Source organism: Mchenga conophoros, linkage group LG15, assembly GCF_057382185.1.
Source record: "Mchenga conophoros isolate Kocher_MC1m ecotype Shallow Benthic linkage group LG15, M_conophoros_male_GT1.1, whole genome shotgun sequence".
Lineage (NCBI taxonomy): Eukaryota > Metazoa > Chordata > Actinopteri > Cichliformes > Cichlidae > Mchenga > Mchenga conophoros.
In genome coordinates, this window is record NC_140540.1 from 761,113 (window position 1) to 788,164 (window position 27,052).

General features: G+C 46.4%; 1 protein-coding gene across 10 annotated transcripts; it reads left to right on the top strand.

Moving 5' to 3' along the window:
- The first annotated feature begins 235 nt into the window (after positions 1–235).
- On the top strand, positions 236–27,052 carry hmbox1b (homeobox containing 1 b). Of its 10 annotated transcripts, none has more exons than XR_014888523.1 (11): positions 706–884; positions 2,453–3,145; positions 10,855–10,940; positions 12,726–12,836; positions 15,521–15,674; positions 15,886–15,968; positions 16,343–16,438; positions 17,725–17,819; positions 21,286–21,369; positions 23,145–24,937; positions 26,615–27,052. XR_014888523.1 is itself a non-coding variant. In XM_085246579.1 (11 exons), exons 3-11 carry the CDS (start codon positions 2,466–2,468, stop codon positions 23,286–23,288), a joined length of 1,533 nt encoding a protein of 510 aa, XP_085102705.1. In that variant the 5' UTR covers positions 813–884; positions 1,804–1,979; positions 2,456–2,465; the 3' UTR covers positions 23,289–27,052. The 10 variants fall into 10 exon arrangements, 8 of the variants coding, with proteins under 8 accessions (XP_085102703.1, XP_085102702.1, XP_085102697.1 ...); XR_014888524.1 differs by having other exon boundaries at positions 23,145–23,776; XM_085246579.1 differs by adding an exon at positions 1,804–1,979 and having other exon boundaries at positions 813–884; positions 2,456–3,145; positions 23,145–27,052.

Here is a 27,052-nt window from a genome sequence, read left to right on the forward strand (position 1 = left end):
GGTTTTCCACTTCATTTAAAGACTAAGTGGCCTTTACCTTTTCTTTAATAGAGTAACAAGTAGGGGCCCCTGTATGGTCACACTGCAACTGAATTCGTGTGAGGTGTACAGAAACGTGTCGCAGCGGTAATGCGGTTAGATGTGCAGCCGGCTGGTGGCTGCCCGGTTGGCCGGTGAGGTGGCACGGGTCGCCTGGTGCAGCTGCTGCGGGGTTAGGGAGAGCAGCCGCTGTGGCCACATTAAAAACTGCATCACTGTTTTTTGTGACAACTGTAGATCAGCGAGCCATCAGCTCCCCCTCTCCCTCGTTTCAGGGATTTGTAGTCCTTAGCGTAGGGAACGCCGCCGCGTGTTGGAGGCCTTTGCGGGAGTGAAACTACAGTTCCCTCAGAGCTGCTCGGAGGTGTTAGTTGTCAATATGGCTGTTGTCAGACAGACAAAGCAGAGAGGCAAATAATTCGCCTCTGATTAGAAATCCTTGGAAAAGGGTCGGACAGGGCACTGTTCCCAGCTGCTTCATTGCTCGGCTGCAGTAAACGACACCGCGCCGCTTTGCTTCCGTTACAAAGTTAAATGGTTAAGTGGACGATTTGAACCCGAGGTAAGTCCTGTTACTCGGCTCTCTCGACACAGAAAGTGATGTTATTAATATCAAACGCTCGCTAGCCAGCGACGGCGGCTAACGTCAGCTAGTATCGGCGTTGGCACGGCTAGCGTTGTATGCTAATCATCGCACGAGCCCACGGCGACCCGCGTAGCCCACCTCAGGTGGCTAATCGCCCTCCGCGATGCCAGGGGGCTGTTGTCAGTGTGGATTCAGCCTCGGGGGGCAGTGAAGAAAACGAGAGCAATCCTCGAGTGTTACGGAGGGCTCGCCGTGCTGGGTAATTTTGACGTTTAGTCAGGGCGGTTTGTCCGTGTGCCGCACGGAGCGCTCGCTAACGTTAGCTTTCGGGCAAAGGGCGTGAAAGCTGGCATCAGCAGCGCTTCGCCTGCAGCGGTGAAAGGCGCGACGGATCTGTGCTCTCACTGCGGGCCAGCAAAACAAAAACACATGGAGGGGGAAGAGATGCCGCCAACTGCGGGGCGAAGCGCTTTAAGACTGGAAGCGTTTAGAAAGCTGCGCTGTCAGACAATCTTAGAGTTTGTGTTTAACGACACCATGGCTGTGTTTTTATTTTGTTGTAGTTTTGCTGTTGGCATGACAAACACTCTCCGAGTTCGTGAACTTAGCTGCGCTGTTATCAGGGGACATCCAAGCCCGATAGGAATGCAGACAGCTCCATCTTTAGCTGCTTTAGTTACGTGCAGGGTGAACTTGCCTTCTGGGTGAATGGGTAACTTACCCACTTGATCACAGTGGGCATGAATTCAAATGTTCTTGTTTGTTTGCAGCACACATTTTTCTTTCACTTGCATGTTTAAGCTCACTAATCCAAATCCAGCGGTCTTCTGTTGTGTGCAGCCCGTCTTTCTGGGGTGTGACAGATTTTGACTCTGCTTGGTAATGATTTACAGCATTAGCAGCTCACCTTCTAAACACCAAGGACTAGTTAATGTTCACCTGTCAGCGCTGCAGAAATAATGTGCTCAGACCCAAAATGACCCTTTACTGCACGTGTCTGAAGGCCTGGTAATGGTTTATGTGCCAGTGTCCCCCCATTATTTATGATAACTTCAAATGCACTCAGAAGTCATTTATGTTTCCTCCCCCCTCCGCTCTGTCCTCCGCACAGTTTGGAGAAAGACAGATGTAGAAAAATGCCAGTGACCCCTTTTAAACCGTTTATCATATCGGCACAGGTCGGGCTGGCACAGAAGATGGAAAATCTGCCGCAGTCTGATTCCAGTTGCATTGATTTTGAGCACAGCAAATTGCTCGTGAAAAACATACAGCGTGGGTGGTGCGCAGAGCCGAGGATGTATTGTGGCTCTTAAAGAACGACAGACAGAATGTTAAGATAGCATCAGCTGTCAAGGTGACTCTGGCACTCTGTGCGTGTTGCCTGCTGCTTCCCAAAAATAGCTGATTTTTATGCCCTGCCCCTCCCCTCGCCTTTTTTTCTTTCACACTTCTGTCTCTCGCTCTTGTCTTCCTTTTCTTCTCCGCTGCCTCTTTATATTTTCTTCCTGCAGTTTTTTATTCCCCTCCCTTCCCACCCGTTTTATGCCTACTTTATCCCTCTAACTCTCCTCCGCTACCTTTATCCTCCTTCCCCATCTGTGACTGCGTTCCTTTTCACTCTTTGCTACTTAATCCTCTCATTTCCTCTGTCATCCACCATCCCCTCCACTGCCTGACTTGCTCCTCCTTTCCTTTCCTTCTCCACTTACTTTTCTAAGGATTCCTTCCTACTTTCCTCAACTTGCCCCGTCTGCATTTCCTGTTTCCTTTCCTCGGCTTGTGTTCCTCTTGTGTTTCTCAGCTTGTCTGTATTGTGTCTCATCTCAGCAGCAGCAGCAGGATGTCTGAGTTCAGCGAGGAGCCGCGCTTCACTATTGAGCAGATAGATCTTCTGCAGCGGCTGCGTCGCACCGGCATGACCAAGCAGGAGATCCTGCATGCGCTCGACACTCTGGACCGGCTGGACCGGGAGCACGGCGACAAGTTTGGCCGCCGCACCTCTTCCTCCTCCTCCTCCTCGTCCTCCTACGGCGTAGGCGGGGCCAACAGCTGCACCAACAACTCTGCCTCTAATACTACTACTACCACGTCATTCAACAATAACAACACTGCCTCGGCAACCACCACCTCTTCAGCGTCATGCAATGGCGGCGGCATCAACAGTGGCGGTGAGGGTGGAGCCGCCGATCACGCCGCCGCTGCTGCCTCTTCAACGACCTCCAAAATCTCCACAGCCACACAGACGCAGTTCAACAGCGCCGGGGGGCTCTCGCTGTCTCCCAGCAACAGCTACGACACGTCCCCGCCTCCAGGGCCGCCGCCGCCCTCTGCCATCCTGCCGTCCCCGGTCTCGCTGGTGGCCCTGACACAGAACGGCCGCGACAGTCTAGCTGCCACCCCCAACGGAAAACTGTCTCCGCCACGATATCCGGTGAACAGCGCTGCAGCGACGCGAGCGTTCGGGTTTGAATCTACAGAGGAAGATCTGGATATCGATGATAAGGTGGAGGAGCTGATGAGGTGAGAATGACCAGAGAAACTTTGTCGAGTCTGTTTGTAGAACTGGGAAGAATAATGCACTGCACAAAAACGTCACCAGAGGGCAGTATGTAGTAGTACCAGGCTGCTGAGCTCAGTAAGCTGTGAAAGATGGTGACGGGGAATAATACTGCGGGGTGTAAATGGTTCTTATATAGCGCTCGTCCGAGCACTCAAAGCGCTTTATACAGCTAATTCATTCACCTGTTCACCCAATCACACGCTTAAGTATCTAACATTCATACACATTCACACTCCGATGGACGCATCGGAGAGCAACATGGGGTTAGTATCTTGCCCAAGGATATTTGGCATGCAGCAGCCTGGGATCGAACCACCGACCTTCTTAGTGGCTGATCCGCTCTGCCACCTGAGCTACAGCCACCCCACACTTACTGCTAGTGAGTCACTGCTAGGATGGTGAAACTTCAAGCGGCTAGTCTGAAATAATCATCGACACGCCTCAGTCTAGTGTGGCGCTGTCCACAGTCACAGTACTTTCACAGAAAACACACGGACGACACTGAAACTGTTTCTACAACTCGATGCCTGTTTTCCTGTTGTTTTGTTCTTAAAGGTTGCAGCCGTCACTAGGTTGGGGGATTGCTTTTTATCACCAGTAAAGCTGGTAAGGTGAGGGCTAATTAGCAGGAACTTCAGTTGAAGCTTCATTGTGTGCAGCTGCTGCTAGAACTATACATGAAGCTGTAGATATCTCATGTTCATTTGTGTTCATGACCTGGGGGCTCTAAATGTAATATCCATGCTGTTGCATTTAGCTTCATGTTGCATAAAATGTCTTTGGGAAGCCTGTCTGTAGGTGATGTTACTGAACAGTGATGAAATGATTCTTGCTTCACAGCAAGAAGGCACTAGCAAAAAGTTACGGGCAGATTTAGATAAAAACCTTTGGAGGTGATTGTGATTTGGATCCAAATTTGTGTGAGAGGAACAAGATTGGACGCTGAAGAAAGTATTGCAAACGTATCTGGATGCAAGTGCCCAGCTCGATGCACGTGGAGGGAATTTTCTGGCTTGGCTGATCGATACACCTCGAAGTCTGAAACAGCAGCAAGTGCAAGGTTGGTTCATCTTCTCAGGGAGTCATTTGTGATCTTCATTCTGAGGTTTATCCCACTTTGTCACTTGACTTTTACCAGTGGGACGTCGGGATGTGCGCACCGATGAGCTCATTAGTGAGCTCGTAGTGTTACTGATTGACCAAAGCTTTAGGAATCTATTTAGCTTGTTTATTTGTACAAAGCTCATTTGAGTGAACACACAGCAATTCAGCAGTGGGTTTAAAGCTGCCTGGGTCCTTCCTGTGGAGAGTCTGCACGTGTGGCTGCTCTGGTTTCCTCCTGCAGCCCAGAGTTAATTGGTAATTCTAAAATTGGCCGTAGGTGTGGACTTGAGATGGAGAGAGCGTGTAAGTGTATAGATTGGAGCCCTGTGCGAGTGTGGCTTGTTTGAATGGTCAGGACGACAACAAAAGCACTGTGGAGACGACTGTCCATAAAGCTTGAGGGCTTTTCCCCTTTAACTTTCTTTACCTCTTATATCATATTGTGATGATGATGCCCACTTGAGGGGAAATCAGGGGCTCTACAGTATGGATGTAACATGCAGCTAACAAAAAGTTGAATTTCACTCTCAAAAGCTTATTTTAGCAACATGTGGTAGCAAGGTGCTGTCGATTCCTGAGACACCCAAACATAACAGTTACTCTGAGGTGTCAGAGTTGTCCACACTCCACTATAACACGTGTTATACACAATTTAAAAAAACCTTGGTTTCTCTTAGAAGGATGTTTTCTGCTGATAGATGGAGGTAACTTCCCACAGTGGGGAGCTGTGCCTCGTTTGGCCCACAGGTGTGGGAGGGTTGTCTGTAATGGCACAAATAAGAGGGTAAAACAGGGTTAAGGGCACGGTTTCACAGTAATGGGCTCATCCAGTGACGTGTGTAAGGAGTTTCATTCATATAGACAAACGCGTCATTTTCTCCAGTTTGTGTTGTAGACTTTTGCAGTCACAGCGTCCTCAATCTGACTGTGCGGCTGCACCCGTTCCTGCGTGGTGGCCTTTCTGCCAGCGGCGCTTTAAGGCGGCATTAGAGCAGGGCGATATGACCGAAAATATTTATCACGATATACATTCGAAAATTTGTGATAACGATAAAACTGACGATATAATTGACACGAGGCAAAATACTTTACAACTCCTCAACTTTATTAGTGCAAAAGACCCAACAATGTATTTTCACTTAAACAAGCAGCTGTTTTTTGCATTAAAGTTATATAAAATGTAACAGTGCAAATTCCTCGCTGACAGTTTAACCAAAAGGCATTTCCAGTGGAAACTGGCCGACATGTCCTCAGCATAACCATGTATAACATCCACAAAACTTAAAAAGAGGTCATACACACACAATACGGTAACATTATGTTGAAGCACAGCACGTATCACTCCGCGAGGCTCCGCCTACGATAGCCGTAATGCTCCGACAATCCATCAAGCGGTGCGGCTTCGTAGCTTAGCAAAGTCGTACTGAAACATTTGACAGATTTTCGAGCGCCGTGTACATAAAATCGTTTCCCGAAACACAACCAGAGTTCATACATAAGGCACACGGGGTTATAAGGGGCTCTGTCAACTTTCAGAAAAATCAAAGGATGATTTTAAGTGCGCCGTATTTTCCAAACAACACGGTAATAACGACGGCCCGCTAGCATGCGCTACCAAAAATAGTGCTTTGTTGTGTATCTGACGGACGAAAGCTAAACCAGTTCCACACCAGTGAAGCTGCAGCATTTTTACAAACCAGTTCAGGTTCATCTGTTTCATTCAACGATCTGCTTTCGCTCTTCTCGTTCTGCGTCGCCGCCATGTGCGTATGTAAACCTAGGCGCTGCGCACGCGCGTTTTACCCATATTTCATTTTCTTATCGTTGCCCAACATTACATTACCGTGAACGGTATGATATAGCCCCGCCCTAGGCGGCATTCATCTAAAGCCACGAGTTTGTCTGGGATAATGGCCAGGTGCTAAACGGCCGTAAGCGTGGACTCCTAAAGCTCTTTGGCAGCCTCGTGCCAGTAAGCAGTCTGAGAGTTGAGTTTGTGGTCTTGGCAGTCATTTTCACACATCTCCACACCTGATTGTGCACACTAGTGTGTTTCCTAGTTTGTCTTCAGCTCTATTTTTGTATTGAGCTCTATATTTGTCAGTGACCAAGTCAGTTCATCGTCTGTTTATCTTCTTTACTAAAGTAATAACTGACCTGGAGGGGTTGAAGATGGCGTTCTTTTTTTTAAGGTCGTATGTGTGTGAAAGCGTCTCTTTTACACTGTGTCGACTGTTTGCACGTCGCTGCTCGCTTCACTGAAAAGATGAAATGACAGGGAGAAACAGGTTGCTTTGAGCGGATCTCACAGTGAAGGAAAGTAGAAGTATATGGAGACGAGGCATTCACTGCCAGGACTGGTGCTTCCTGTGTCCTTGCATCGTTCCCTCCTCGGTGTGCGCTCCTCACCGCGGTCGACACATAAACAGACTTTTATTCTGCGCTGATGTTAGCCGGGAAATAAATCAAATGATTTTTTTATTGATAAGGATAGAAGGCCAGTGAGGTGCAGAGCCTTTTCTCCTTTAAGGTTAAAAATAAAAACCCAGGCTGTAGGTTACATATATTCAAACACAAACCCTTTAGAGCCCACCATAGACCCAAGTCTGCCAGAGCTTATCTTTATATTTTTACATGCTGTAGTGCAGGGCTCGCAAAATCGCTAGCCCGACGTCCCGGGGCTAGCGATTTTTCCAGTCGGGCTACCAAAATCTATCTCTGCCCTGCCCGTCGGGCTATCGTAGGAAGGAAAAATATATGTCAATGCTTTTGCATTCTTTCAGAAATGTAGCTGGGTAATTATGTCATTGGCATCGGTGAGCCACTGTCAATATGTGACATATTGAAGTCGCGTTTGAATTTGCGCTTGTTTTTTTGCTTTCACTTTGCAATCGTGCGAACTGTGTATAGAGAGCGACAGCACTGATTGGTGAGTGATGATAATTTGTGCACCAATTCCTCTGACATCGTCTTATCAATCGTTAGCTTACTATGCAAACATGACAAGTGAAATCTCCCGCAGCTTAAACATAGCCATAAAAACTGCGGCCTGGGACAGGCTGAATGCATATAACTCCTCATATTTCAAATGCAAAAGAAATATTGTGCTAGCTTATGTGGTTGCAATTCTACCGGCATTTAAAAATAGTTGTGCAAAACGGAGCGTGCACGCTTCGATAGGCCTTGAAGGGTTAAAGCTATCTGGATGTGTCTATGCACTGGAAACTCTGCACACACAAAAAGCCTTGTACACGTGGGTTTCCATGTGCTTCTTGCTTTCTAGGAAAAGGATTCATGTTGAAAGATTTCAAATATCCGTTACCAGAATTAAAAATGTTCTTAAAAAAAAATCTCTTGTTACACAAATTTACCTTCACTTGGAGATTTTAGAAAAATGGAGGTGGAGAGGGCAGAGGCAGCAGTTCATGTGTCTCATCTACTACATCTACTCTTATTTTACAGTTTGTTCATACAAAATGTTTTCATGGTGAAGTCTGAAGTATTTGCGAGCAGCATTATCTAGAAATGTTTTTGAGCCAAATGTCTGATATGATTTCAGGAACCTGGAATTTCAAAAGTGAAGCTAAAGTTTGACACAATCGTCTGAAAAATGGACGGCACAGACAGGAGCTCCTCGTTCTCTCGCATTTGATGCAAAACCGTTTCTGTTTGCATCCGTAACACTAATGATTCTTCATGCTGCACGATCTGTCTCGTGCACCGGAGCTGTTGTATCTGATCTCACTGAGTCAAAGGTGGTTTAGTCTGAAGGCTGAGCGTTTTGCTTACACAGATTACGTTTTCATACCACGTTCAGTATGAGCATGCACCACTGTAACAGCACAGCTACAGACCAGTAGTCCTTGGACGAATCCTGGACGTTATACGCTTGTCTCACAGAGATGCAGCATATAGACCGTTACACATGTACTAAGAAGCGTGTTGGACGGGGCTGTGACGTGTGGATGGGCCCAGGCACCGTGGGCCCTTCTATTTCTGGGGCTTTTCACGTGACGTCACCCTGTTGACAAAGTCTGTCGCTCACAGACTGACAGACACACCTGCCGACGTACTCCAGATCTGTTCGGGGACCCATTTTGTGATCATCTCACACACACAGTGAAAGCAGCAGCAGCAGCGTCATCACGACTGCTGCATGTGCCCTACATTATCTGGCAGTGCTGTTCGTTCCAGCACAGAGGAAGTGGAAATGTTTTAGCTGCATCACATACACCAAAGTTGTTGTCCTCCTCGTTAATCCCCAGCATTTCAAAGGCTGCCCTGGGAAACAGGAGCCAGTCATATTTGGACTTTTTACTTTTTCTGAGCCAAGCCATCTCTGCATCTTTCCCCAGCTTGAATATGAGAGTGCTGCGCTTGTCTTCATGCAGCCTAGCCTGCCGGGGTTAACGCAGACCGTGAAACTTTGCAGTTTAGTCCCATCTAAATGACCTCCCTGACTCGGGCATTTGCTCTGCTGTCGTGAAACTTGCCTTTCCAGCTCCCGTCACTTTGACATCTGACTTGAGGAAATGTTTTGCTGTAGCAGCGCGCCCGTCTGCAGTTCAGCTGCGACACAAATGCAGATCTGTTGCCAGATTCTTACTATGAAGATGGGGACTAAAGAGATCCGGTTTTAATACCGGATAAAGAGACGGCAGCGTTCTGGTCTCTCCTTAGGAGCAGAGCACGTGATGGATGAGAGTTTTGGCTCGTCCCCTGCGTCGCCCACAAAGACGTGCATCCTGTGAGGCTTCAGAGCAACCCGAGCCGGCACAGAGGCACTTTTGTCGGGACGATGCACATCGTCAGAAAAGGGAACCGCTCGAGTTCAAGCTGATCTCCTGTAAGAGGGAAGAGAGAACACGCTTTGTGTTGTGCACCTCTGGAAACATTACATGAAACTGCATTTAGTAACATTCAGCTTGGTTAGGTTTTGAGAGCAGAGGCTCAGAAGTTTTTCAGGCCCATTGACAGGTAAAGTGTTCATAATCTATTAAAGTGTGCGTGTTAGCGCCTCGTCTCTTCCTCCTCTAAGCACTTCACACATGCGCTGTCTCCTCCTACTGCTGTGCTGTCCCGCTGCCTTCAGCTGCCCTGTGTGAACTGTACGAGTAAGAATAGGCTCCGTCGTCAGCGACCGGCCCGCTGCTCACTCGCGCTGCCTCTGCATTAGATTACGCGTCCTTTTTAGAACGACCGAGAAGTTAAGTAGCGTTCAAAAGCCCTCGTCTGCTGCAGGGCTCTCCAGCTTCTCGCTCGGCAGGGCTGCGGGGGCGTGACACGAGGTCTCAGCCTGTCCGCGGTCCACGGTGCCCTTTCCCTTTTTTCTCACTTTCAAAGTGCACACTTGCTTCTCTGCAGGAGTTTGGCCTTTGAGTTGGCACCCAAAACATCCCCCCCTCTCCTCCCCGGTCTCGTAGCTTGTACAGCAGCTCGTGCTACATTGATTCACTGGTGTCGATACAAGCAGCGTTTTTTTCTTCAGGCTCTAATTTTAGCCCGCGCCGTGAGAGGCTGGCGTGGATGATATTGATGCTGGATGTCAAAGAGTCATGACGCATTTTCATTTCACAAATATGCCAAACAGAGTGCTTAGGACTTTGATGCGATTTCCATTTTGACTGTGTGAGCCTGGGATAGCGGCTGGTTCAAAGGCTGCTGTGATTGTGGGGTGGGGGGCGGGGGGCAGGGAGGGCGCCTGCTGGAAACGCTGTCGTGTAAAAAACCTGAATGCACTTTCAGATTCAGACACGTGTTCAGTCTGTGCTAGACGGGAATGAAGCTGAGACAGAGTGTGCGTGCGTGCGTGCATGTGCGCGCGCGTGTGCATGTGCGCGCGTGTGCATGCATGCGTGTGCGTGCGTGCGTGTGTGTGTGTGTGTGTGTGTGTGTGTGTGTGTGTGGGAGGGGAATGGGCTTGATGCCAGAAAGCAGGGTGGGTACACTGTGACTGCACATCCTGCGTTCCTGCGAGTCTCTGCATGCTTTATATATATTTATTTTCCTGCTGCTGTGAAGTCAGATAGCGGACACATGCCCTTTTAAATGCATTTTGAAAATATAGATTACTGGATTGCGGCTCGGCTCTCAGAGCCGCTGCCTTCATGTTCGTCTGAAATGCAATGCTGATTACGTGGGAGCTATAAAAGAGGGGGAAGCCACGGTACATGCTGTCGACGTGCAGGCCAGAGCAAAGAGGAGCTGCGGTTTCGTAGGTTGGCCGTGAATAGGTGCAATAAAGAAACGCATCGAATCATCATGAACGTGTTATTGTGCAGAAAACCAGACGAATGGCTTTTTCCAAATGAGAATGAATTGGTGACAAAAGCATTAAACATGTATGCATTTGCCCTTTTAAGCTGGGTAATTATGCAGCAGGTTGCCTGTGTAACGGCACAACAATGAAAGCTGTAATTCACTTCATATATTTTTTACAGCTGTCTAGCAGCCAGACGTTGCCCCAGCTTCCCAAATGTGTAATAATGAAGCTGTTTTCTTTGCATTTCTGCCACCTGTGTCGAGCTGCAGGTTATGAAGATCTCTGTGTGCTCTGTGTTTGCAGGAGGGACAGCAGTCTGGTGAAAGAGGAGATCAAAGCCTTCCTGGGGAACAGGAGGATCTCTCAGGCAGTGGTGGCACAAGTTACCGGTTAGTAGCTGACACGCTCAGCCACGTCACTCGCATCAGCCGTTTCCTGTTGCCATGCCACGTTCGCTCCTCCTCACTTTTGACATTGGCGTTTGAGGAACTTTGTGTTATTGTGAAAAGCTTGTGTCCTGACCCCGAAGACATCGTAGACTTGGGCTGCCCCCTAAACACTGACAAAGCGCCTGATTTCACGCATCTGTCAGTGGACCTTTTTTGTGTGTCTGCATCATCTCACACATAACAACACAAGATCATTTTTGCACGTCGAGCTGGTTCTCACAGATTGGCGGGGTGTTCTTGAATTCATTATGAAGCGAGTCTGTTCGTCGGTTTCTTCTTTGAAAGTTGATACGCTTCCTCTCATCCTCCACATGAACTGAACGTCTTGTTCAGCAGTCGTTGTCCTGAGTTCAGTGCATGAACCAGATTTGCACCTGCTGCAGGATCTCAGTGGTGACCCTGCAGTGCTGCTGCTGCTGTGCAGTGGAGCTGGAGTCTGAGCGCAGCATCAGAAGCTTGTGGATCCTGAGCCTGCACACAGCTGTTTAGCTGCAGCTGGAAGGAGAGCGAGGGCCTTTTCACACCCATGGTTTGGTTTCTCCTTACACAGGAAAATGTTTGTGAACTCATCAACACGTGAGAATATTTAGTCCTCTTATTGGCCAGATGTGCCTGAGAAACAAAGTGAATATAGGAGGAAGGTGTTCTGGGTTGGTGGAGAACATGGAGAATTTTACATTAATTTCATGGCTGCGAGCCAGAACTTTGCACGCCCACCCTTTGGCATCCCAAAATGCAAAGGATACAAGACTACGGGAAGGAACTTAAATTTCCACCTCAGATCGAGGTCGCATCACGTTCACACTACAAATAAAAAGTTCGTTCTGCGGTTCCGGTCGTGGTTCCTACCACACGACCGGAACCGCAGCTGGATCGTGGGTTTGCCAAAACACTCGGCCGACACTGAAGCGCAGCACAGGAGTGTGTAAACTGACCGGGGCAGTGTTTGCATGCCCACGGACCAAATTACTAAAGGCCCAGTGTCACAGGCCTAGTTTGAGATCAGTTTGCATTGAAGACACGCGGGTGCCTGTGTTCACTAACTAAAAGCTGAGCAGCAGTAAAACTTGCAAACGGGAAACAGAACTTTTGCACCACATGTTTCACAACACGTGGTGCAAAAGGCGCCACACAAAGGGTTTTAAAATCACGTTTGTCCCCAAAAACAGCATGACGCTTCATATTGAGCAGAGGCAGCTGAAGGCCAGTCGGTGCTCTGACATGAGGCGAGCTGAGGCTGTACGGGCGAAGCTTGGGCCAGTTGTTCTCAGGTCAGGTTTAAGGTGGAGTGCAAAGAAAGGCTGCTTTGTTACCAACAAGTCACCTGTATAATTCTGAACTCTGTATTACAGTTGACCCGTAGAAGAACACCCCTGTGCTGTTGCACACATTGTGGGTTTGTTGTTTTTGTTTTTCTGCAGGTATTAAAGTCACACAAAGGAATGTAACTAACATTACTCAATAACCAAACAGGTGCTGCAAAATAAGGCCAGAAACCGTGGCATTTAAAAAGTCGTACAGCTCAAACTCAGACCCAGCTTCCAGCAGCGTTTGACTGATAAGTGATGGAGGAAGACAGAAAGTCTGAACTTATGTGAGAGGAAACGCCGTGTGCTCCTTTTCCTATTCTGCTCTGTGTCTGTTGAACTCTTCCAGTGCTTGTCTACACTTTGTGCTCTGTGCAAAAACCACTGTGATGTAATTTGATGTGTGGCTGCTTTCCAGGCATCAGTCAGAGCAGGATCTCCCATTGGCTGCTGCAGCACGGCTCCGACCTGAGCGAGCAGAAGAAGAGGGCTTTCTACCGCTGGTACACGCTGGAGAAAACCACACCAGGTACATCTGGCTTGATTAACTGGCACAATATGTTTTGGCGCTTTGCCCTCATTCGACAGTTGGCAGTTGAGAGTACGTGATCGTGGGGGAAGGCGTGACCCTGCAGTTTGTGTGTGTCGCTCAGTGGAAGCAAATCGGAGACGATCTCCCCTCCGTATAAGATCTGCTAGTCACATGCTTTGAATCTTTTGCGCCAACCGAATCTCGAAAACGTCCGTCTTAGCGATGCACACGTACACGAATAGCACATTTGACTGCGGCTGTTGCTTAGCAGCACACTGTCTTGTTAATTTGTCATTTCTGCAGCAGTTATGAAGGATCAAAGCAAACGGAAAGGCTGTTTCACCTCCACCGAGGTAAGAAACGAGGAGAGCAGAGTAGAGTCAGCACAAACACAGCCTAAGTTGATGAGAGTCGGGGAGGAGCAGCCGACTAGGAAATGAATAAATAATTGTTTTGTCCTGAGCATCCTTCACTCAGAAGGCAGCAGAGCGGCAAAGCAGAATGAAGATGGAAGAAGAAACCTCGCAGTGAGCTCCGCACCAGTGTGGATGCCCCGTCGTCGCCTTCCACGTGACATCGCTGCATTGTTACAAGCCGTTCGGTCATTGCACTGGAGATCGGTTCACCGCCACCACTCTAGTCTGAGGTCTCCATTTGGCTTTGATTGGTGGGACAAGGTGGGAGGGGCCAAAGTTTTCTGTTGCTGATGAAGCCATAGTGTCAATCTTGGTGAGAAGTCTCGAGGTGCACCTTTCCTGTTTAAAACTTAAAGACCATTGAACAAGAACAAATCTCTTTACTGAAAACAGGGGTCTCAAACTCGCGGCCTGGGGGCCACTTGTGGCCCACGTCACCCCTACTTGCTCACTGTGTTCACTTCTGTCTGCGTATACGAACACGGTGGGAGCAGAAGTGCTGCTACGTGGGTTACTTTGGTCGTTCGATGAAAGGCTTCACTTAGTTCAAATCTGCGCTCACGTTTGTTTGTTTTACAATATTTGAAGTTTAAAAACACAAACACTGCTTTCTGTTTGTTTTGCAGTAGAACAGCAGAGCTGTCCTCAGCTTGTTTACGTTTGACAACCTCGTTTAAAGTGTTGAAAAAACAGTTTCGTGTTTGGCCTCGTGGCTTTAAGCAGAGCTACAAATTAGCCTGGGTTCCCACAGTTGTTGCCAGTGCTAATGGGAACAAAAGGTATGTGTATTTATGTGGACAAATGTCTCCCAGCATATGTCCCAGTTAATTGTTTTCTTCAAAGCTCGTTTCATGAGTCGGTCCCAACAGCAAAGACGTAAAGATAGCAGCAGAGTTTGCCTCTCTGAGCTCAGCATGGAGGCAAAGAAAACTTGCTGCCTCCACTGTTAAATGTTGCTGTGATAATAAAGTAGTGAACATCTTCTGGTATTTGCAGAAATGTTAAATGTTAACAAAAACAGTTTGAAAACTCGGAGGTGCTCTAAGAAAAGTGGAAGAAGAGCTCCAACAAGAAGGGACTACAGGAAGTGACCCGGTGATCAACTAGGAAAGTAAGAATCTGCATCCAACTCGAGTAACTTGTAGCTGTGTAGCATCAGATTCAAGGTAGGACTGCAGTACGAGAGGCATGAAGGTTTCCTGTGTCGTCCTAACTGATGACTCTGTCACTTCTTCCATATTACAGTGTTTTGATCACTATATTATGGAATCTACTCACTTAGAGCTCAGCGGCAGTTAAAGATGTGACTTTATTGTGTTAGATAAAGAAATGTTGGAACCAATGACGTTTGTTTTAGAGAAATGTGGCTGTCAGCAGAACGACAACGGTAGAAATCTAGAAATCACTACTACACCAAAAATGTTTCCAAATTATGTAAAGATTTAGGATTTACCTCGTAGCTCTTGACCTTCAGTGAGGTCATCTTAAATTATCCAGGTGTTTGACTGTCACGATGTCTTGGATTGGAAGCCTGTTGTAACGGCGACTAACTGTCCCAAACTGAAGAGAAAAAAACTATTTGTTGTTATCAAGTAACTTTGGGTTTGCTGCTGTGTGCACGGTCATCCTGACTCCACACTGTAAAGGGTTAACAGGCGAAACGAGAGGCCGGCGCGTCCTTCAGATCCGGCGTGTGTTTTCTGTACCGCCCTATAGCCAGGCAGCAGACGTCCCACGCCCTGTTCTCTGCAGCATGTTCCTCGGTGGAGCCCCGCCAACACCATCAGCTCTGGAAACTGCTCCAAGCTATTTATGGCCAGACTGAGCCCGACCGAGCCCAGCACCCCCCCACGCACGCACCTGCGTCGCTGCTGCAGAGAAAACTGACTCCTCGTTCACGGCTTTCTGATAAACCGGCACCGGCCAGGTGATCCGGTTCGGCCTTGTTAAATGTCCGAGCTTTCAGTGTAACGTGGCGAGGTTTACAAGAGAGCTCGCTCGGTTTCTTTTCTGCTGCGATCGTTACCTGAGCTGACGCGAGTTTGGTGTCCTCAGCATAACTAGTTATCAGCATAACTCGTGAGATTACCAAAAGACGATGTCGCTTGGTTTTTCACGAAGGACTCGGGGCTCTGGCTGCCAGAGCGACCACGGTCCTCGCGCCATCACATCTCTGCGCTGCTGCTCTGTCCTTCTGTCACTTGTGCTTCCAAACCACAGCGACACCTGCAGACTTGTTGACTCTGAGTAATCCTCCTGCTGCAGGTGCCACTCTGAACATGCGACCAGCTCCGTTACCTCTGGAGGAAATGGAGTGGAGGCAAACCCCGCCCCCCCTCACCACCGCCCCCGGCACCTTCCGCCTGCGTCGGGGAAGCCGCTTCACTTGGAGAAAAGAGTGCCTGGCTGTGATGGAGAGGTGAGGTCCAGAGGAAGTGTGCAGAGATGATAGATGGTAGGAGCGCTTCATAACGTCGCTCTTATTTCCTCCAGGAGTCAAACGGTGCAGCCAGCAAAGCCTCGCACGCACTCAGCTGCACCACGTGCACGACAAACAGCAGCCGCTCCAGTTTGTTGACATCGTCCTTGTGAAATTAATTTAATCACTGTGGCTCTTGTGCTATTTATAGCTACTTCAACGACAACCAGTATCCAGATGAGGCCAAAAGGGAGGAGATAGCAAACGCCTGCAATGCTGTTATCCAGAAACCAGGTAAACCAGCAGGTGCACGAAGCTGCACACGTGTTGTTAACTGTAATGAGTGATGGCTTTGTTTGCTGGCTACAGAACTGCGTCTGCGTGGTGCAGATATTGAAGCAGCTGTGAAACGCATCGTGTGAAATCTGTGCTCAGATTGACACAAACAGTCACTTGGACTTGAGGACGGCGTGACGTTATGAATGTGCTCGTTTTGAGCCGTAATTCATAATTATGACAACATTTGACACAAATGTCTTAAAGCATAAAATGACAACATCAAGACAAGTCGTATCCAAACGTGGCCACACTCGGAGTATTCTTCTTCTTCCTCATCCCAAATAAAAGGTTTCAAATATGGTGATGCTGTGTTTGTATGTTTCCTCCAGGGAAGAAGCTGTCTGATCTGGAGAGGGTCACTTCTCTGAAAGTTTACAACTGGTTTGCCAATCGTCGCAAAGAGATCAAGAGACGTGCCAACATTGGTAATGTAGCTCTGTTTAAATTACAAACTGTTAATGAAATGTGTGTTACTGTGTCCCTGCCATGACCTCTGCAGGGGGCTGGCAGTGAGGAGGACGGCTGTAGCTCGGAGGACTTTCAAACTGCTCCAGCCAAACTCGGGTTCTTTAGATATGCCGGCAGTAGAAACATTTTTTTATCAGTGCGTTTATTTATTCTTTCAGATGTTTGAGCTTTTTCACATTTTGTCAGAAGCATTTTAATCAGTGATGCGAGATTTTAGTAGTATGGTTTCTTTAGTGAAGCTTTGGATGAGCCTCCTGCTCATTGGGGTTTCCGCTCTAATCCGGTCTGGACTTTGGTCACTGCAGCTTGACTTTATTTCCTCACTCTTCTGTCATTGGCTAGGTTCGCTGACGTCCCTGGGGTCGCCGTGTGACCCAGCGTGGGTCGAGCTTTGGCTGTCGGACTGATGATGGGCAGCAGCAGTTGCTTCTTTCCTGATTGGCATTGTGTCGCCTGAATGCTCCAGACTTGCAAACTAACAACACTTGTGCTTTTATAGATGTGCTCACACTGCTGTTGATCAGCACCTGGCTGCTGCTTACCGTCCTCGTTACGATGGAGGCAGTAAGGCTGCACTCGCACGCTGCTTCTGCTTTGGGGCTTAGTGTGCAGTTCTGTGGTTGATTTCCATTATGACCTTATATGTAAAACCTTGGAATTAGAAGACGGCGTGTTTCCTTCTTAGCGTGACGGCAGCTGTTCAACAGTGTAACGGTGAATTCGATCTGTCACATATTTGTCAGCCACTTGTAACCTGTTAAAACTTTGTGTCTGGGCCTTCGCTTGCTGTTGCAACTATAATAAATACAGGTTAAAGAGGTAGGGATGTTGGTTGCATTAAAGTATACGTAGAAATACAGTTTATAAGTAAGGTGTAATGTCCATGGGTGTTGGCAGTGCAGTTATCCTCCAATCAGGGTGGAGGTAGGGCATGTCTGACAGCCTGTGGGTAAAAAGTCTGTTCGTCCTCGTCTTGATCTTAAGACTCTTCGTCTTAAGTTGTCTCAGCCAAATATTTGCAGTATTACTTCACTGCTTTCAGCTGTTTACTTCATCCTTACAGCAGCCTTTTACTGACTACTTTCAGACAGGTTCTTTTACTTTGGAGCATCGTTTCTTTCAGATGTATCGGGGCTTCTGTACAACCTCTCGTTGTGTCGCTGGCTTACAGTCACTGCTCTCATGTTTTGTAGTATTGTCAGTGATGCATCATAAGTCTAACGAGCCATCCTCTTTCTCCAAGAAGCCACAATCCTGGAGAGCCACGGGATAGACGTCCAGAGTCCAGGGGGACACTCCAACAGCGACGACATCGACGGGAACGACTTCTCGGAGCAGGTAGTGCAGGATGAACATGTGATCGTACTGAGAAAAGACGGAGCAGCTTTCTGTCTTCCAGCTTTGTTTTCATAATTGATCAACAACAAGCACGAAGCTGCGAGCTTCTCTTGTTAGTGAGCTGTGATCTTTTCTTTTACATGCTGCTCATTTCAGCTTTGTTGACTGTTCTGTCTAATTGGTCTCTGTCTCGTTAGTGTTAATAATCCCAACACGCAGCTTGCAGTGCACTCTGAATATACAAAGCACTTCAAGTTCTGTGCATGATTGAAACTTGAAAGGCGTCAGTGAGCAAATGTTTGTGCCCTCGTTTTGTCCTGTTACCAATGGAAACATGTCTGCTTTACCTGAACACACCAGCTTACTTATGATTGCTCAACATGCAAATCTCAAGCAACAAGGTTACATTTCAAAATATACGCTGCGGCTCCAGCGTTTTAGAACAGCCCGATTTGTCCAGTAATTTATTGCAGTTGAAGTCATTCGGTCCAGTGAACAGCTTGAACTGGTACAAAGGTAAGTGGTGAAACACCACAGGTTTAAAACAAATGATCCCAAAACTGAAACACAATGTCCGTTTCAGAACGATACAAAAAGACCTTTTTCAGGGAACAACATGGGTTAACTGTTTGAAGCTGCAGTAAAGGAGGTTGATACGGCCTTGGAAGCTGCTGCTCCAACTTTCCTGGATCACTTCAGCCCCTCTGCCTGTAGTGTTGGAGCACACTGTGGTACCAGACCCTGGACAGCATCAGCTGAGCAGTATTGTACTGCAGAAAGTGTTGGCACAGAAATGGTGAGAAAAAGGGAATTAACCGTGGAAGAGACACAGACCGCCACAGAAAAGTAGGAACGTCACAGTGTGAGCGAGTCCAGTTTCCTTCAGCATCAAAGTCACTCAGAAACAAAGTGTGACAGGAAGATGTCTGCAGAGCCAAAGACACGCCTGAGTCAGAGGACAGCAGCCGGTGTGATGGGCGGCTCACTGCATCCTTGAGCAGAACCGTTTTTATCATTTAAGGAATGTTTCTAAACTCGGACTAATGGTGTCCAAAGCTGAACTTGAGATGATTATCCATGCTTTTATTTCTTGACGTTTAGACTCTGTAATGGTCTTTTTACTTGTTTTAATCAGCTTTAAATCATCTTCAGACTGTGCAGAAATATGCAGCACGACTTTTAACAGGCACCAAGCGAAGATCTCATATCACTCCAGTTTTGGCCTCCCTTCACTGGTTGACTGTAAGTTTTAGGTTTTAGTTTTAACCTTTAGGGTCCTACATGGTCAGGCTCCCCAGTACATATCTGCCCTGCTGAAACGCCATTCTGCTTCCTGAGCTCTGAGGTCATCAGATCAGAGACTGTTGGTGGCCCCACGCACTCGATTTAAAACTCGTGGTGATCGGCCTTTCAGCCAGTGCAGCACTCCCACTGGTTTTATTATTTATGTTTTTGATTCTGTTAAAAAGCAGCTGAAGACATTTTTATATCGGCAAGCTTCTAATTAATTGGTTGTATTTTACTGTTTCACATTGTTATTTGTCGTATTTCCATTCTTTTCATCTTCTTTGTTGTAAAGCACTTTGTGATTTTTATCTGCGAGAAGCGCTATATAAATACATTTTACTTACTCACAGCACAGCAGCTTCAGGCACAGAGTCATCGTGGTCATAGTAAGTCTCAGTTTCAGCTGTGAGGAGAGGACGGGCTGCAGCAAGAAAGCCATCAGCAGGACGTCAGAATAAGACAGAGGCTTGGTTCCACAGTGAGTGCCATCACCCGGCTGTTTGCTGATCCAGGGTCGGTGACTCGCACAGAGTGAGAGGCACCCTGAGCAAAACAGCTACTGCAGCACCGTGCAGGACCCTCTGGTGTGGACCCAGTCTGTCAGGAGTTCATCCTACAGCAGGATAATGACCCAAACATCAGTCCAAGAACTACCTCAGGAAAACAGAACAAGATGGTGAGCTTGAAAACATGGAGTGTGCAGCACAGTCTCCAGACTGAAACCCCACCGAGCTGGTTTGAACTGGACAGAAGAGCGAAAGCAACGCAGCCTACAGGGTCCACATTCACGGGAACTTCTGCTACAGATATGGGAGAAGATTTGATTTCTGTTGTAGCCAGAATGCGACGGCTGTTCAGCTGTTATATCTGCCAAAGGAGACACTTTGGTCTATAAACTGATTCCATGATTTCTTTAACTCCAATCGTTTCTGTCAGAGTGCAATGAGACATTCAACTGCAGGATTTTCACAATAAAAGGCTGGAAAAGTCGGAGTTCTAAAACGTTTGACCGGTAGTGTGAATGTGTTTCTCCTGTGAGTAGGGATGGGTATCGATAAGATTTTCACGATTCCGATTCCATTTTCGATTCTGTTTAACGATTCGATTCTTTATCGATTCTTTTTACAAAGGAGGACACTGAGGTCGACTAGCTTAGAACTTTGTTTTATATCTTCTCTTTGAACAAGAGAGACATTTAGGAGTAACATGGCCTTACAAACCCAACAGTGAGATCTTAAGAGATCCAGCCTGCGGCTCTTCAATGGGGTGTCACAGGGTCCCCAGGAAAAACATTGTTATTGCTACAGAAGAATATTTATTATTATTTTACATTTACAAAGTATAACATAAATTATTCTGTAGCAATTACAGAAGAATATCCAGTAATGTCCCTGCCTACAATTAAACACATTCACTTACTGAAAATCATCTGCTGTGGCAAACGGCTGCAAGCCTTTGACCACAAACTGAGTCTCTGCTCGGTGACATTCGTCTATCCTGCCTGAAAGGAGACGCTGCCGGCAGACTGCAGCGAGAACTGCCAGCATCTGAGCCAGACTCTGTCTCATCATGGTCACTAAATGCACAGTAATGGTTTTGTAATAAGGCAGATCGCGCTAACATAATATGCACTGTTGTTGATTATTTACCTGCCGCATTGACGGGAGAGGACGTGCAAACGTTACCGCTGCTGCTGGGTTGAGATTCACGAGTCGAGCGGAATTAAAAACACGACATTCATTTAAGGTCATCGTGTGTTTTGTGAGCAAATGCTTTTGCATATTCGTAGTGTTTCCTCCCTTAAATGAAATATCTACTTTGCAAGTATTGCAAGTTGCCCTGTTGTCATCCGTTCTTGTAAAGTATAACCAAAGTTTTGAGCGTTTGAGCCGCCGTGTTTCCTGCCAGGTAAATGACGCTCCGCAACGTGGCGACGTCATTCGGGGCGACTGGAATCGATAAGGGAATCGTTTGCAAAAATGGCAAACGATCCCAAGGAATTGAAACAGTGGGAACCGGTTCTCAACAAGAACCGGGTTTCGATACCCATCCCTACCTGTGAAGCACCGCTTGCTGTAACAGTGAAAGAGAAGAAGTCATTGTGCAGATTTTACAGTGCTTCTCGCTCTTCAGATGACCTGCTAGCTAACGCAGTAACTCTTTGTTGGAATACCTCCAGGCCTGTGACCTCCCCTATTTTGACAAAAGACCTCTCAGCCGACCTTTTGGCCTTTATCGCCTGGAGCCCACCTCGCCCACACAGGTATCCCACACACAGCAACACGCTGAGACGCTGATGTTTGTTACCATAGATTAGTGGATTGGATTTGGATTGAGTGAATCATCAGCCTTTGTCACGAGTTTCCCTTTTGTGTACCTTTGTGTGTGCGTGTGCAGCACAGCTGTAAATGAGGCCAAAGCAGAGCCACATTTGCATCAGACTGAGGTTAAAGAGGTCCCTCCATGTCCACAGTGCTCTCTCACATTTCTGATGAATATAGTAATCAGATTTCATGTCACTGAAAAGTTGATGACTTGCTCGATGTCACTGATTTTCAGGCTCTTGTCACGCCAGCGTGTTCTTAACATCCAAACGAAGCTTTTGCAGTAGACGTGGTTCATCGTCTGACTGCAGCTGCGCTGTTTTACACTCTTCAAACGTCCGTGTATCAGCCCTGCATTAACCTGACGTGAAAACATGAACATTTATTGTTGAAGCTTTGAAATATTCATTTTTTACAGTTAAACCTTTAATGATCAACAGCAGCGGTCTAAATCACAGACCCCTCTGAAATCACAGTGACTGGTTTGACCGAGAAACACAAACTACATTTCACAAACTACAATCGATTAGTATTGATTGATTATTGTATTGAGCCGAATTGTTTTCACGTAATACACACAGCAGAATCCTTGAATGAAGCTGACGGTGATATTAATGTGGGGATCTTCTCTGGATCAGCACGTTGCTGAGTGACAGAAGGATGAGGTGTTGTAGACGATCCCTGCGTGTGATCAACCACATTAAACAAACCGTGAATTTGAATCCAGCTCTCAGCGTAGTTCACTGCACTGGCTTCGTGTCCATTTACACGGGCATCTGCCTTCAGAGAGTGAAGGATCGTGGGTCCCAGCACAGACATGATTGCATGAAGTCCTTCCAAACAAAAGCAAACATTTAGCCCGACAGGGGCGACGCTGTGCATCAGTAGCTGAGTGGTTGAACAGTGGGCTTGGACGAGTTCACCACAAAGGGGAAAGGTTAAAACAGCAGCATGAGAAGCACAGACAGCAGCTGCAGCGTTGCCCTGTTTCACTTTGCTCATGCACAAACTCTTCGTCTTGGATCCTCAGCAGGGGCCGAGCTGAAGAGGCAACAACAGCCCTAACACGAAAGAGGAGCCCACAGAGCAGGTGTGGTCTAACAGTGCACAGCTGCAGCTGCACGTGATGATGACGTGCAAAGGGTAGCACAGGACCTGGGTGGTCCCTGGTATGGGTGGGGGTGTGGCTGACAAAGCTAAAGTGTCACAGTTACCAGGAAATGAAGGGTTTCTGTCCACTAAAATGAAAGCTGGGGCTTAGTGAGCTGTGGATCAGTGCTGTAGTGTGCTGAGGGGGGGACACGTGGGGTCAAATGCATGCAGTTTCTGTCACAGTTCAGTTTTGTGCACACTAACTCAAATTGGCAAAGCTGTGAGTGCAGTGTGTTGCTGTTAGCGTGACCGTGTGGAGACTCTAGACTCTCTGTAGTCAGTGTCAGGCTGCAGACATGAACGTTACCTCCTAACTGGGGATGGGCACCTCAAGCAAAAACACCAGGCTTTCCTCAGAGAGCCACTACTGTCACCTTGTGGTAGAAGTATCCCATTACATGCTTTACTTACTTACATACTTTTTTTTTTTTTGTCTTTTTAAATGATTTCCTTTAACATGTCAAAAGCATGTGTTCTTTCCTTACCTCTGATGTAGAGACATTCTGTTTCCTGTCATGACCTTTGTCCTTGATGTTCCTCCCAATGCTCCTCCCTCTCCCAGGACGACAGCGCAGCGCACAGCGAGCACCAGGACCCCATCTCTCTGGCTGTGGAGATGGCTGCCGTCAACCACACCATCCTGGCCCTGTCCAGAACCGGAGGGGGGCCCAACGACATCAAGACGGAGTCCCTGGAGGACGAATGAACTGCACAGGACCTGGGATGGAGGAAGGGGACGAGAGAAGGGAGTGTAATAGATGGAGTTGGGGGACTGAAAAGAGACCAAAGTAATGCTACTTAGTAAAGCTTCATCATCTGCTCCTCAGCCAGCCCCTTACCAACTCTCCCTTCTCTCCTGGCCTCCCCCTTCCTCTTCCCTCCTCAGAGTAATCCTTGTCAACAGTAATTACCCCCAACCCCGCTCCACCTTACTCCATATATTGACACAGCTGGCAGAAATGGGTGACTGTAGGCCCTGTGATCTCTGTGGAAATGAGCCACAGAAGAAAAGGCGGCTCCCGCAAACCCCTCTAAACGGCGGCTCTTGTCCGGGAGTGTGAACTCTCTCTTCCCCTCAGTACAGGATACCTCTTCTTTCCTTACCTCGTCCTTGCTCCCCTTCTACTTCCCTCTCCAGCCTGGTCGTCTGAGCCGATCCTCAGTCTATCTCACCTCAACGTCAACCTCAGAAAAGTAATGTGTACTGTATATATATTATATACATGTTTTATACATATATATGTATATACATATATATGTATATGGTTCTTATGGTTCTCAGTCTCACTCACCTCATGGTGTGCTACCTATCTACCTACTTACCTGACCCTCAGATTCACCTTATCATTGTGCAATTCATCAGAAGAGCAACCTCTGGCCTAACATCTCGGGAAAAACGGAAGTCAGTCAGCAAAAATGATATCAGAGCTGCGCTGACACTCTTCTCCTCTGTCCATTCCTCAGTAGAATAAATGGCTTTCGGTTTCCTTGCAGTAGAGCTGCTAGGTTGGATAGAAACGTATCTGAACTTTCTGTAGTAGCCTTACGTTCACGCAGACAGACGTTGTTTTTTGCAAGCAGGTTTTCATACAACAGGGATGGGGACTGTGAATCACTGCACTACGAAACATGTTCAGCACACACTGACGATGGCAAACGGTATCAAGGTTTCTATCCAACAGCAGCAGCAGTGATTCGAGGTTCCTTACTTGCTCTTCCTCTGGTTCTAGGCCAAACAGCAACTGGACGTAGTCATTTCTGCTCCCTGTGACACTATTGTTAAGTACTAAAGACTATGAGGATCAAGCTGCGGTCAATGTGATAATCGAGCAAACTTTGTAAGCTATCTAATAAGACGAGTTATGCTTTGTTTGAAACATCATCCATGCCAAAGGAAAAGAGAGACGCTAAGCTAATACTGATCTGAAAACAGTGTTAAAGTCCATCCAAAGTTATTTATACCAACTCCTTTGGCCTACGCAGGTTTATTTCTTGACTCAGTATAGGCATGACACTACAGCAGGTCTGTGTCAGTAAAGGTAAGTTTTAGCAACCAGGCATACAATGATAAAATACCCTGAAGCTTTTTACTACTTCTGTGACGCTGCCTCGTTATAATAGTAATGTGCTTTTTCTAATATCAGAGAGGTCAAATTAGATCAAGTCCACAGTGAAAATGGTTACAAATATCAGAAACATGTTCGAGGCTTCTTTCATCTCTGTAGCCTCAGACAAAAACTTGCCATTTCAAAGGGAATCAGAGTCACCGACTACTAAAGAGGTGATTTTTCCTTTTTTTGCCCTGATGGAAGGATCTCCAAAACCATCTCTTACTGAATATCACTATGTTGTGAGGTGGGTTGTTCTTATTCAGTGCTGGGGGACTCGACTGTTTATTTTCTGTATTATTTTGTTTGAAGCAGTTATTTCTATATGCCAGATATGTCCTAGCACAAAGTGGAGCTAGAAGCTAGGTTTGCTCAGCTTAGCCACAGGACAGAAGCATCAAGGCCAGCTTTGTCTAACGGGAACAAACCAAATGTCTAAAGTTTATTCTTGAACATGTGACTTGCGGCTTTTCTCTGTGGCTACTTGTGGATCCTTTAACTCCGGCTCGAATTAACTGAAAACTAGCGTTAGCATTGACTGTTAGCTTAAAACACAATAATTTTTCTATTTATTTATTTTTTTACGTTTTTTCGTGATTTATGTGTTTTAATCAGTAAAAAAAAAAAACGTCAACCAAGTGCACATTTTTTCCCTTTTGTAAAAAGCCTGACTTTCTGCTCAGCTAAGTTAAGCTAGCTTCTAGCATTAGCTCCGTACAGTCGTGACAACAATTTTTTAATTACATTCCCCACGAAGTCAGAGTCCCTGCATTAGCGATGGTTTTGGAGAAAGAAAAGAATATTCTACGAAGCGGGATTAAACTAAACAGTCTGCCAGAAATTTAATGCCGGTCCTCAAGTTTGTGATAGTTTGATTTGGCTGTTGGTGATCATGCACCAAATAAGCTCACAGGTTTAATACTGCGGTTAATGTCTGGTTCCTGCTTGTACACCAACTTCCAGTCCTCAGCTGTAGTCTAGTAAAGCTTGATTTAATTGTACTGCTTCAGTAAGTTCAAAGCTGCAATACAGTGGCTCTCAACTGGGACCTGTGTTTGAAAAAGAAAGAGCTCTCAGCTAAAAACAGTATGTATTTATACTCATTTTTATGGTATTGTACAAAAACAAATGTTTTGAAATGAATCATGCTTTTTTTTTTTCTAATTATTTTTCTCTTTTTTTAAATTCTCATTATTTGACTGTTTTGCTCATCCCTTATTTGACTGAACAGCAGTCTTCCCGTTTGTATTGGACATAGTAAGCTACTTTATGAAAAATAAACCATGATGCACCTTAATGAAAATTAGTATTAACTAAAATTAGTATTTAACTAAGTATTGATGTTAACTAAACTTTACATGTAACCTTTAACAAAAAGTCCAATTTCCAATATATGATGGGGAAAGAAGAGAAATTCAAGTAGAGCTGCTTCATTCTAAACTAAAGCCCCAGTATGTGCCAGTCTCTTTGGTAAATAGCACCACACCAAACTCCCTGGTAAAATCTCCAGTTTCTGATTTGAACCAGCGCACGTGTAAACCGTGCACCCGTTTTTGACTCAGACAGATTGAAGCATTCATTGAACTGAGAGCGTGTCTCTTTAAACTACTTGAAATGATCACTTTTTTTTTTCCTTCTAAAGAGTTTGGGGGGGAGTTTGGCGTGATGTTCCCCTACAAAACATGCTGCGTATTAGAACTGGTGAAATTAGCATGCATTCAGAGATTATTCCCACTATGAGACACTTTTAAATGAACTGCCTTTGACTTTGAGAGATGCCGTGGCCCAGTTAGCAAGTACAAGTTTTAATCCGCTAGTATTTTTGCATGAACATTGAAGCTTGACAGAAAAGTTCATGGGGTGGATGAAAGAACCCTCAGGTGCTCACAAAGTAGATTGTGCTATTTTTCTTTTTTTTTTCCAGAAGAAAACTGGAACCCACCTCGAGCGTGACACGGGCACTTCCCCACTCGCTGTCATGCATACTCAGTGGAAGTGCTTGCTTTGAAGGGGCGTCCTCTCTTGTGGTTGTCAGGGTCAACATGCCTACGTGTCCTTGTGTGTCCCCTAGTGCAACACCATCCACTTCATCCCAGTATAGCTCAGAAAAAGAGGACTGAATGCTGTTGTATCAATCTCAAATCTAGTTATGTTCAAAATTACTGTATTGCCCATTTCAGAATTTAGTGCCTTTTTTGGACAGTAGACTGTTCTGTAATTAAGATGTAGTATATATACATTTTTTGTACAGTTTCTTTGTTCATTTTTTTAACTTGTGTTTATTTTAGTATGATATATATATATATATATATACATAAATATAAATATAATGTACAAGAGAATAAAGCTATATCAATGAGAA

Excerpts from the sequence above, each read along its gene's own strand:
- hmbox1b (XM_085246571.1), top strand. The coding sequence starts at position 721 with ATGCTAATCATCGCACGAGCCCACGGCGACCCGCGTAGCCCACCTCAG. Across the intron at positions 15,969-16,342 it reads TGCTGTTATCCAGAAACCAG|GGAAGAAGCTGTCTGATCTG; the intron begins GTAAACCAGCAG and ends TGTTTCCTCCAG. Across the intron at positions 16,439-17,724 it reads CAAGAGACGTGCCAACATTG|AAGCCACAATCCTGGAGAGC; the intron begins GTAATGTAGCTC and ends TCTTTCTCCAAG.